A 12,522-nucleotide genomic window follows, 5' to 3' on the forward strand; every position below is an offset into this window, starting at 1 on the left:
GGTGTTGCTCTGGTTGCTGCTCTGGTTCCTGCTGCGGTTGCTGCTCTGGTTGCTGCTCTGGTTTCTGCTCTGGTTCCTGCTGCGGTTGCTGCTCTGGTTGCTGCTCTGGTTTCTGCTCTGGTTGTTGCTGCGGTTCCTGCTCTGGTTCCTGCTGCGGTTGCTGCTCTGGTTTCTGCTCTGGTTGCTGCTGCGGTTCATGCTGTGTTCTCAGTGGGCAGAAGAATGGATGCCACAGCGCTTCTTCCAGAGTGATCCGCCTGCTGACGTCATACTCCAGCATGCAGCTCAACAGGTCGAACAGCTGCTTCTCCTCCTCATTGTTTGTTCTCATGTACTGCTAAAAAAATAATAAACAAAGATTGTTTTTCTTCTTTTGGATTTAAAGCTGATGCATGCACATCTTTTTAAACAAAGCAATTACTGTGTTAGTTAAAAAATTGGTTCTGAATCCAGCCAAGAAATGGAGCCATACTTTTGTTACAGTATGTTGTCGCTCATTGTGGGAATGTTTAAATTACATCACAGATTTCAGTTTATTTTTAATAGTCACACCTGATTTCCAGTAAACCCAGACTGTCACAGATTGTTTTCAACATGGCAAGAAATGTGCAAATAAATGTATCATGCACATACACCAAGTGTTACCTTATTGTTACTTCATTTCATGCAAAATCGCAAAACCGATGAAGATTTACTTAAGCAAGTCTGCTAAAGAGTGACAAATACAAATATTCAAAATAATACCAGGATTTATAGCTCTACTTGCTTTGTTAAAACAAAAACAAAAAAACAAGACTAATAAAATCTTTGCTCTCTGTTTTTGGAAACACTGATATTTATCTTGAAAGGTGCTACATAAGTAAGGTTTTACTTACTTAAACTACTTTGTTTTGTAACATTATCGGTTTAATAAGATATTCATTGAAAATTTCTTCCTAGAACAATTACAAAAACTGCCTATCTGTGCGTCGTATGTAACTGGGTTAAACGGGGGCAAAAAATAAATCTTTGTTTTACCGTCAGAGGCTGGCAGTGTTTCTCAATATCATCTTCAGAGGAACTCGAACCATTCCAGCTCAAACGCTCATTTTTAACAAACTTCTTCTTCCTGCATGTCACACAAACATAGCTTGTAGTAATTCAACAGCAATAATAGACAGACATCAGTTAAAATATGCACTGCGAGGGCTTTTGTGCATCAGCTTGCATGATTAGTTGAAGAGAATACTGTTTGCTGGTCTTAGCAACTGTTAGAAAACAAGAGTTACAGACAATACAGTCCTTATTATATTTTGATTATTGTTTTCTTGTTAAAGTTATCATCTGCATAAAATAGCACAAAAACGTCCAGCGATTTCCCAAAATTGCTGAAAAGATCTCCTAAAATCATTAATCAGATTTTGAACATTTAAAACATTTTTGTCAGTGGATGAAATGTTCAAATACAGCAGAAACAATGACCGTGTCATTCTGGACAGGATGTCTACTGGACCTGGTCTGTTTCAGAAGACGGGGTGGAATCGGTCCCAGTACCTTTTCCATCATGGCCAGATGTTCTCCACAGTCATGACTCTGAAATAATACAGATAAATGTTTGAATAAAACTTTCCACTGTTTTGAAGTATGCCTGAGTTTGTGTGTTTGTGCTTCTTTACAGGGAACAGTGTTCGTCCGAGGTAATACTCGATGAGAACGCAGCCCAGACTCCACACGTCACATGACTGGTTCCAGCCCAGATCTGAACACAAACACACTATTTGATCTTTTTAAAAATACTCACACCTGAAATAATTTAGTTTTTAATTAAGGATTTGAGTTGTGAGCATACCCAGTATGACCTCTGGCGCTCTGTAGTGCCGCGTCGACACCAGAGTCTCATGGTGTTGGTGGTCAAAGGTAGCGGTGCCAAAATCCACAACCTTTATGTCTAGAGTCCTTGGTTTTGTGTGCTTACACTTCTGACACACACACACACACACACGTACACACACACGCATGCGCGTGGGCACACACACACACAGACCTAAATGTCACACCTAGGTCAAACTTTGAATTAATATTACAGTTGTGGTGTTTTGAGGGAACTCTTTACTGTCTGTTGGCTGCACTCCGTGTCGCAGTCACAGCTGACAAACAGAATGTTCTCAGGCTTCAGGTCTGTGTGGGTCAGCTTGTTACGGTGCAGAACTGTTGAACAGAAAACAATAAAATGTGTGCATATATCCTAACACAAATTGTTCTAGCTTTGCTTAAGAAGTGCAAAGTGAGACTTCATTCAAAAGACAAGAAATTTGTACATTTAACTAAGAGCGGACATGCAGATGACCATGTTATTCATGGGGATTAGAGATAACAGCTATCATTGCTAAGCTAACATCTGCAAATGCATTAGACCTGCTCTAAAAAACACTTTTAACAGTTCAAACACCAATTTTATGTGGAAAAGCTAACGTCTACAGTCTCCCCAATCTCCGGTCTTAGAGATACAGCCAATCAGCGCTAAAAAAAATAAATGGCGCTCCTGGATTGGCTGGTTTGCAAATGTCCTGCTTTAGCACAATGTCAAGTAGCATCGTGCTAAAGTAATTTAGCTTTCGATCCTGCATTTCCTTTGAAACATTTTCTTTAAAATCTGTGAATAAAATGCAAATTCAACGTTTGTAAGATCAGAATCACAGGAAGTGTTTATGTTCAGTCTGTGGTGTGAAGCTATGGAATGGTTTTACTGTGGAATTCAGGCAATGCACATACATGACACAATTCAGACTAGAAATAGTCTACGCTAAATATGATGAATTCTCTTGAGATATTATGTTCTTGTTGTTGGAGAAGGGATTGGTTTCCATCAGTTTATACTCCTACCCACTCCTTGAACATTTAGGATTTATTGTATTACTGTCATTTTGTTTGAAATTTATAGCATTCAATAAACATCAAAATAATCAAAGAAGAGAATCTGCAAACACTGAATCACAAATAGGCAGGGGCAGGGGCGCAACGACATATTATTCAGGTGGATGCGAAAACATAAATCGGCGGTGGCGCCCCCCCCCGCCCCCAAAAGGAAGGTACCTAAGGGTGAAGGACTGTATGTTTACGGTCACTCATAAAATCATGCTATGGGAAGCGATGCGACTGCAATTTGTAAAACCAGCAACAGTCAGAGGTCACATCCACAACCTTCAGCATGCCAACATTCAGGGTTAGAAATTTACAGGATTCACCACGTGAACTTACAGCTGACCGCTCTGAAGATCTGGAAGGCTATGTGTCGGATCTGCTCCACACTGAAAGGGACGAAGTCGTTTTGTTGCAGGAAGTTGAAGGTGCTGGGACCGAGTCGCTCCAGAACAATGCAGATGTGGGATTTATGCTTGAACCAGTCCAACATCCTCACACAAGGGCTACCAGGACAGAGGAATGCACAAGGACTTTAACTACCCTTATGACTGAAGGACTCAGCTGTCTAAAAGTCATTTCCTGCGGTGCCTAGTTTGACTCTAAAACAGAAAATAAACAAACTGGTTCAAAGTGAGTTCCTCACAATCTGTTGTCGTCGTCCAGGCTGTTGATCTCCTCAAGCACGGTGATCTCTGATCTCGCAACTTTACAGAAACTCTCAAACTTCTTCACAATTTTTACAGCCACACGCTGACCTCTGTGGAAAGTGTACACAGACAAAATGACAGAAATATATAAGAGCTCATTTCTCCTGCTGTGGTCTAAGTGAGAGCAACTAAATAAGATGCGTTTGGATGATTACTGTTGAGCCCTGATCAGCATGCATGCTTACCTGTATCTGTCAATACACTCCACTACTTTCCCAAAAGCTCCTTCTCCCAGCGTGGAAGAAATTTCATCTGGCAAGAACAACCAGAGAGATTTTTAGTTTATTTTGTTTTCTTGAAGTTTTCATTTTAACAGTCTGTCTTGTGCATGCCAAGCTGATATTTTTCTTGAGTTCAGTTTGTTTCTCCACAACAGCTATTATATATTGTATTCCTCTCCAATGCATGTAGATGTCATCCATTTATTTCTAATTCGAGTTTTCCTTCATATATCTGGAAATCTTGAGGCGTTTTACCCCAAATCATGATGCTGTTCATGGTCAGGATGCATGTGTGCTTCGTATTTGGAGTTCATTAATGAGATTAAAACTACAAAAGAAATGTTTGAAAGGTGAAAATCAGTGCTACATACATCTGTCTTCCAACACGAGGCCGATGTGATAGTCCAGGTTTCCGTCGTCATCGTTCTGTCTGGTCTCTCTTTGTTGAGTTTCCTTTGGTCCGTCATCTGCAGCAATGGGACTGCTGTTATGGAAAGACGCTGATTCAAGTTGGACTGAGGTGTCTTTAGACTGCTGGGTAAATGCAGCAAGAATGAAATTTATTAAAAGTCACCAAACAACAAAAATTTAACCCAAATGAAGCGGTTTATAACCTTTATTCAGTTTGTTTCAGTTTAAAATGTACAACTGAAAAAGAAAAGTTACTGACTGTTATGAAAAAAGAATCCAACTGCTGAGAAGTACATTTCTTGTGTTGCCTGCCAGAATTTATATACTTTCCTTTAAAAATCAGTTAAATTTCTGACTCTTGATTTTAGATTGAACAAACTTTATTTTACCCATTTGGAGACATCCAGGATGGGCTGTTGGGTCTTCTTGAAGCTTCCTGACTTTGAGTCTGATTTAAACTTTCTCATTCCTACAAGAAGACAGAAAAGTCTTTCTTTTTTTTTTTACATTAAATACACTGGAAAGAGTTACTACATCTTCAGGGCATACAGTTAAGCTCATCTCGTGTTTTGTAGCATAAATTATGGCAAATAATTCTGAATCACTTGAATCTTCTTTGCTCAGGTGGGATTTTGCAGCTAAGATGTCCATTTAAATCTGAATTATATCATAAATAGTTCAAAGTGTTGTACCTTAGAAACAAACTTATAAAAAAAATAAACTGCAAGACTAACTTTTAGACAGAAAATCTTTACCTCTCCAAGAATCATTGTCATCATTTTTTCCCATAGCTCGGCTGTTCACACCCAGAACTTTGTCCCACTTTGTTCCTTTTTCTGTCAGAACTTCAATAATAGCTGAAAAACAGAAAGAAATCTTCATGTGTTCTGGTAAGCTTGTCTGATTAAATTACTCTGAAATCCTGAATCCCCTTCGAAAACGTCCAGATTCAGAAGGTTCTAGATGGGAAATTTAGAGAATTACTGCAATAATAGGATTGTTGTGATCCCAATAACTAACAATCATATAAGTTCAGAACATATTTCTTTAAAAGTTTGTGCATTCGATTCCAGAAAAGCATATTCATGAATAAATATCTTACAGTGTTAGATGTGCTGCTGCTTTGATGAGATACAAGCCTTCAAACAGCTGATGAATCTTTTATTTCTGCAGATCTGCTTGGTAATCTCTGACTCTCTCAGTGACTTCATGGAAAATGTCTTTTGTTTTTCTGACTGGAAACTCAAACATCGACCTCCTAGAACAGACATAATGCAGCCTGATGTCAATCTTACCACTTATATGTCATGTATAAATGTCTGAGGCCACTTATGAGAACTTAAGTGTAACATGTAATTTATTACAAGATTTATTGTAAAATTGTCATATTTACTTTTTTTGTAAATTTGTCTTTTTTCTCATTTATTCATTTTCTGTGCATATTTAAGCTTTCATTTTCTTATTTCACACTAAGCATTTTCCATTCACTTTAGTTGCATCCTGTTGAATTAAACTGCACTGAATGTGGCTGTATCACCAGACAGAGCATATTGATTGATAGCGCTCTCTGGTCCATCACTGTTCCACCTGTCAGAGCTTCTAATGTATCTTCATGCAGTTAAAGCCTTCCTCCATCCCTCTTCCACAAATAGCACACATGCCGGTCAGAGCAGAGGCTTCTTTCACCATGTTGTTTCTCTTCTGCTTTTCATCACCTCCTTCACTTCCCCTGCATTACTTTAATGTCCTTTCTGGCAGCTTAACAGTTTTACTTTTAAATAGTTTTATAGTAAAGTGTTTTAAATATGTTTTATTTTGTTTGTTTTTTTGAGGTGCAGAGCAGCTTTGCTTTTTATAGACGATAACGTGAAGGAGTGTTGTGCATTCCCTGGAAAGGTTTGTCCTCTTCCCTCTCCTGGAAACAGATCTTGGTCTTCACGCCCAGGCCGGCCCAGCTGCCCCTCCTCTACTGTAAATCAGCAGCGAGGAAGACTCAGTCCTCCTGACAACACGTCGGATTTTTTGTCACTCACTTTAGTTCCTCCAAGGCTCACAAGACACCAGCCGGCGCCAGGAGCTCGGTGTCACTCTGTTTACAGCTTGATGAGCAGAACAAGACTGCAGTTAGAAGTCTGACTGTCAACACCAACAGCAGCAACTTTACAGGACAGAAACACTCATGTTTGCTCTGTTTCTGCAGGTAAACAGGTTCACTCTTTACAGCTACACAAAGTTAGTTTGAGAACACCCCTCCATCCTCTCAGTGTTGTCACCTTCCTAAAATAATGGTCTTTGTCACTTCTTACCAAACCTGATTTTTGACTAGGGCCATTATTATAGGAAAGTGACCACGTATTTTATTGGGATTTATGTGATGTGCCAACACATCATATAAAGTGGAAAAGAAGTGATTCATAGTTTTCAATATTTCTCAAGATTAAACCTGTAGTATGTAACTTAAAAAATAAAATCCATACTTATTAAATCTGTCACTATGTCGTGACAGTATAATGAGAGAGATAAGTTGATCAAAAGAAATAGAGCGTCTGAATCTGAAACTGGTTTGGAAAACTCCTTAACTCCATTCCATATCATCCGTGTTATTGTTTCACAGGTCATCTGATATGGCTAAAATTAGAGTGTTTGACTTTTCAGGAATCAGATCAACTCCACTGTGACACACAAAAGAAAAGTTTTGCCTCGATACCCAACAGCTGTATTTGACTGGAACCTAACAAGAGTCTGAGCTGTGAAAGGCGATCGGCTTTCACAGCTCCAACAATTATCCCTGCTAATCTGACCGATGTTGTCAGTTCCACATTTTCCTGCAATTAGTGACCGCCTTTGAAATATCAAGAAGGATCTAAGCACAGTATCTTATTGCTTACAGAAAATGATCTTTGTTATTGAAATGCATCTTGAGTTTCTGACTGTAAAGTTGCAGGTTGTTTCCCTGGTTTCCCAACAATGTTTGGCTTATGTTACTGTTAATAATTATGATTAGTGATGGATTATTATCAAAATTATTAGTAAAGTTAAAGTCCTGATCATCAGGAATAATTAGCCAAACACATTCTCCAAACACTAACAGCTTCTCTCCAAAGTTTGAGAATTTATGAATACAATACTTTAGCCTTACAGTCAAAATATAGCTTATATAATGCACTTTGGTAGTTTATAACTACCAACATGTAGTTATAACCATGCAACTAAACTACTGAGCCAAAAGGGAGAAAATGAACAATAAGCAAAGGATCAACTCAACTAATTTATGAATGCTGATTATAAAATAAAGTGAAATAATGAGGAATAACTGAGAGACTAATTAAGTTATTAAGTAGAAGTGTTGCTCAGTATGCTGGAAGATGCAGTTCAATCAGTTTATTTTCAGTAAAAATAAGGCCAAAGATGGGAAACGGACATCTAAAACACTCTGTATATTCTAGAGAAATCTTTTATTGCAGTAGGAAAATCTCACAATGAAAAATTTAGATAAATCCCACCTTTAACTTAGCAGTGAAAAAAACCCCATCCCAAACCATAAAATATCATCATTATTACTTTACTTTTTAAAATTAATCCAAGTGTCTAATAAGAAAAGAAAACAAGTGACCCAACTTTTAAAAAATGAGTTAATTTGGTACAAGTAATTAAATTAAGTTTATCCAAGTAAATATGTTAAGTTTATTAAGTTGTCATGTTATTAAACAAAGTTAAACAAACCTACGTAAAGTAAGCTTGACAAACTTAATTTGATTACATGTCACAAATTTAACATTTTTTAAGTTGCAGCTCCATTCTCTTTTTTCAGGGTAGGACTTTCTGTCAGTCATGACTTCCTGTTCCCTGGAGTTCAAATATAATGAAATGCAAAGGTCCTTTTCTTAATGCATGCATCAAAATTGAAAATACAAGTAAATGTATAAAATGAGTATGCAAATAAAATCTCAAGAAAGTAACGTCTGTAAAGCTCAGAGTCAAAGCAGCAAATAGTGGGATCAGAAAGTCTCCAATTATTCGTTTTTGTCAAAAGTTTGTAGCTCATGCCAGTAGAAATGTGAACGTGTGGAGTTTATTATTATTGTGACAGAGTGTAAATATGATTTATAGCTCAGTGAAGTTGAGCAATTTAAAAATAGATTGCCAAATTAAAAGAAAATGTAGCAATTTAGTCTGGAAGAACCACAGTATTATTTCTGATGAAATATTGCAATAAATATATATTTTTTAAATAAATGTTTAAGTATATTTTTTGGCTGTCCTTTTAAAGGTGGATCAAAGTATCAGAATAAATTATTCTGAACAAAAGTAATCCTGTATTGCCAAATCTATATTTTTTATACAATTTCCTAGTAATTCTTAAACCTTTGCTTCTTTAACAAAGTTTTTACTTGATATACTTTTCCCCACAAAAGCTCAGTGCAAAAAATAAGAAAGCCACATATTTATTTATTGTTGTTATTGTTGAGCAGTTTTACTGTTAAATGTGGATGTTGGATTATTATTTCTTTAAAAGTTTAAAACAGTTCTGCTCCTTTGATTCAAATTTTTTTACGGATTTGACTTAAAGCTCAAGTTTTCGCAAACATCACGATTTGTAATAGACAACTTTACTTCTGTACTTATTATTTTTGCTAAGTTTTTCTATTTGACTGCCCTTCTCCCTCTAAAAGGATATAATTTCATTTAGCTTAAAGCCTAAATAAACTCTGATTTACTCTGATCTATTTCAACCCAAGGAAGTGATGAGAGCGTTTGAAAAAGACTCCTAGTTCTGCTTCAGAATCGTTTTCCTGATCTCAGAATGAAATGGATTTCCTTACTTACCTGATGTCGCTTCTGGAGATTTTCTCCAGTCTGCTTCGTCTCTTCTCGTCTGTCTATTTGAAACATTTTCCTTCATGTTGTTCACCTTCCTCTTTCTCCTTCTCCTCCTCCTCCTCCCAGCAGCCACGCAGTCACTTGTTGCCATGAGGTGTGGCTGCCAAACAGGGAGACACAGATATGGCGTTCATGGTGGTGCAGTAAAATATCAAGCCAGCTACAGAAAACTAAGCCACGGACATTCCGGTGTCCTTCGAGGGCAGTAAAATCCTCCGCCAAGTGCGGTGAAAAGATAGCTGCTCCTGCTGTGACCCCTGGCCCGGGACTGCATGGGCTCTTCTTTCATGGAGCAGAAGAAAACACGGTGTACTGAAGCTTATCTGGAACTCATGATGCAAAATGATCAGGAAATATTGTGAGGTTTACTTTATCAGTACTGAAAAAAAGAGATTGAAGATATGAGTTACTTTAAACTGGATTTTAATCCATATGACTTGGGTCAGAAGTGTGTCTCCATAGTTTGGCCCATTGCTCTTGAAAAACTGTTACAAAACTGGGGAACTGAGATCAAAGCTGAGCATTGTCTGGCATGTTAAGAGGTCAGACATTAGCCAGGAACTGTGATTGTATTATTTTGTGCCAGATCAAATTGGACACTCACCTTCTTTTGTCGTCATCTGGATTAGATGAAGCACTGTACAACTACAGGCCATTCAAACTATTTTTATTGTGTCGGTCAACATTATATTTTCCTCAAAGTTTTGGAATCACTTGTTTTTTTTGTTTTTTAAGAAAACTGCAAAACAACTGAAACACTGAGTTCCTTTAAATCAAGATTAAAAAGTTGTTGTGTTGCTGAAATAAACCAAGCTGTAATTTCCGTTCTAACCAATAGGAAAATTTGATTGCAGTAGCTGTGTGCAACCAAAAGAGGGCAGCACTAAGATGGTTTTAGGCCAAAAAATTTAAAATATTTATACAAAAATGTCCCAGTTGGCACCAAACATAAAGATATTACTTACTCTTTATGTGATTTATTTATTCTGGAGACTATTTTCTCCTAAAATAAATTCATTTTCGCACACATTTACTTTTTCCTACCTTTGATTTGGTCCTATGCGTTAAAATCCATTTTCAGGAATCATGCACTGCAAAACAGAATTAGATTAATGTGACCTTTAATTAAACTTCCTACTGCCGACTTTTAAAGGTCTCTACTAGAAACGCCCCAATAAACTATATTTAGTTTTACAACTGGGAGCTAATTGAAATCTGACAATAAATTTATGACCAAAACACTAACTGAAGTAGTTAGTGAACAAACTAGCAAGGAAACAAAATTACTGTGGTTCTGTTGAGGAGTTTGTCTGTGCTGTGGAGCAGTGGCGCAACTACACATTATTCAGGTGGATGCGAATCCCCCACTCCCCCAGGGAAGGAACGTCAGGGTGAAGGAGCGACGCAATAACTGTTAAGCACGCAGTTACTGTTCAAGTCAGCCAAAATGTTATGCAGTTTAACCCTTTATAATTGTACTACAGTATTTTAGTAAAAATCCAAATGCAAAAAATACTTACTTGGTTCATTCTAATTTCTTAATCTTTTCTCCAAGTGGGATTCTCCTTATATAACATTGTTTTGTAAAGATTTTTTAAAAAATGAACCACTGATATTGCCACAATTTATTTGGAGTAATTTTTCTGTGTCTTTAATAGAAAGCACCCCTGACTCAGTGCTTGTGTCCTTTGCTGTGTCGCTTTCCAGGACAAAGTATTTGGAAAGACTGTTGTTGCTGTAAACTCTATTTTTTTCTCCTTTTTTCTTGAAAGTACTCCTGACTCTGTGGTTCTGTTTTTCTGTCGTTGCAAATGCCAACTTATGCTGTAATATTCAGGAAAAATAGATATGAATTCAACCTTTTTGTTTCATAAAGTATATTAAGATGGCTTAAGTTTGAGAAAAGCAAAATCTACAGTAAAAATAAACTGACCTGAATTTGCAGGAAATACGTCCACGTGAATCAGTGTTGGGAAATATTAGAGGTGAAAAGGAAAGCAGGTGACAAATTCAATTTTCACCTTCACACAGCTCGTTGTTACAAAGAATATGATATCAATTTTCATTTGTATTGACATGTGGATGCCAAAGCTTTCAGCTGAGATTGGAAATTAGTCATCAGACAAACCAGCTGGCACTCAGACAGCAGAGTGTCAATAGTTGTTGCAATGAAATGAGGAGGGATGAATTGTTCAGCTAACAATCTTCTGTTCTTTGACACTTTGGATATTGTCCATATTTGTATCTTTAAAAGCATTTTTCCATTTATCATTTCATTCTGCAGCTTTCCAAGGTTGGTTCCAGACATGAACCTCACTACAGACGTTTTGTCCGACACTTTGTGGTTTTATCGGAGACTTCAGGACGTGGATCCATCCAAATTTACTACCAAATTTGGAATGAGCTTTGAAATGCCACTAAAGCATTAAATGTGCATCATCTGCATTTCCAAGAATTGGGTTGTTGCCAAAAAGCTGCTCTGAATAGTTTGATTGGAGGAAAAAAAGCACTGCATGAAACTATGCATCATAAATCACACATGAAGTCAACCATTAAGCCTAATAAAAAGCCTCTCTCTGTCTTCATCACTTTCTGCAGCACATTAAATATTGAAACATACTAACCACTGGTTGAATAAATAACTGCCTCAGCGTAAATTACTAATGTGCATCCCTTTGATAAATATGTTATCTTTAAAGTGGTCTGGAATTTAAAGTGAAATAAACAGAAAAATGTATTATGTAGTATGAGATCAGAGCACTGGGAGAGTTGTTTAATTTTTTTCAGAAATTGGAACTGATTAAATTTTTTCAGGGTATGTTTGGAGTTTGAAGAAAGCTGTATTTTACATTATTATGAGATAGTATCTCATTATAATGAGATTATTTTTTATTTTTTAACAGAGTGGCGGAAATGGGCTTCCATACATTACTTCACATGTATCAAGCTTTTCATTTTATTCACTAGTTTTTCACCACCTTCAGTTCTGTGTCAACTCCGTCATGCACTGTCAACTCCGTCAGATGGACTTTTTGTTGTTTTTTGTTTTAAATAATATTTATTTTGTTTCTTGAGAAGCATTTGTCTGTAGAATGAGTGAAAATATTACTAATAGGATATTTTAAAAATCATTTTATATTTATTTTTGTCAGATGGTGATGACAAAGTTCTGGGTCAGGTAGATTAAAAATGTAATTTAAAAAAAAAAAAAATTGCAACTGGGAGCCTGTACCTTAGCATCTTTACATTTCCTAAACATTATTTGTCATATTTGCATACATAAGGTTAAGAAATAATAATAAAAAAAAATATGGGAAAATTAAAACCCATTTTGTCTCTATTCTCAAGAATCACTGAGGTTTATGACCCTACCCGTTTTGCACATTTCAGTTATTTTGCTG

At 36.8% G+C, this 12,522-nt stretch overlaps 1 protein-coding gene across 1 annotated transcript in view; it reads right to left on the reverse strand.

The window, feature by feature from the left end:
• Positions 1-9,181, reverse strand: part of LOC103146138 (dual specificity protein kinase CLK1-like) — a 10,563-nt gene extending 1,382 nt beyond the window's left edge. Inside the window, exons 1-13 of the mRNA XM_016677278.1 lie at positions 9,068-9,181; positions 4,996-5,097; positions 4,630-4,709; positions 4,201-4,363; positions 3,794-3,860; positions 3,545-3,658; positions 3,238-3,404; positions 2,093-2,187; positions 1,829-1,958; positions 1,656-1,738; positions 1,493-1,572; positions 1,018-1,108; positions 198-337 (exon numbers count right to left, since the gene is read on the reverse strand). Coding sequence (XP_016532764.1) covers positions 198-337; positions 1,018-1,108; positions 1,493-1,572; positions 1,656-1,738; positions 1,829-1,958; positions 2,093-2,187; positions 3,238-3,404; positions 3,545-3,658; positions 3,794-3,860; positions 4,201-4,363; positions 4,630-4,709; positions 4,996-5,097; positions 9,068-9,143 — 1,388 coding nt within the window. The 5' untranslated portion in view covers positions 9,144-9,181. The remainder of the gene's footprint in view (positions 1-197; positions 338-1,017; positions 1,109-1,492; positions 1,573-1,655; positions 1,739-1,828; positions 1,959-2,092; positions 2,188-3,237; positions 3,405-3,544; positions 3,659-3,793; positions 3,861-4,200; positions 4,364-4,629; positions 4,710-4,995; positions 5,098-9,067) is intronic.
• Between the last annotated feature and the right edge of the window lie 3,341 nt (positions 9,182-12,522).

This window comes from Poecilia formosa, unplaced genomic scaffold (genome assembly GCF_000485575.1).
Source record: "Poecilia formosa unplaced genomic scaffold, Poecilia_formosa-5.1.2 Scaffold152, whole genome shotgun sequence".
NCBI lineage: Eukaryota > Metazoa > Chordata > Actinopteri > Cyprinodontiformes > Poeciliidae > Poecilia > Poecilia formosa.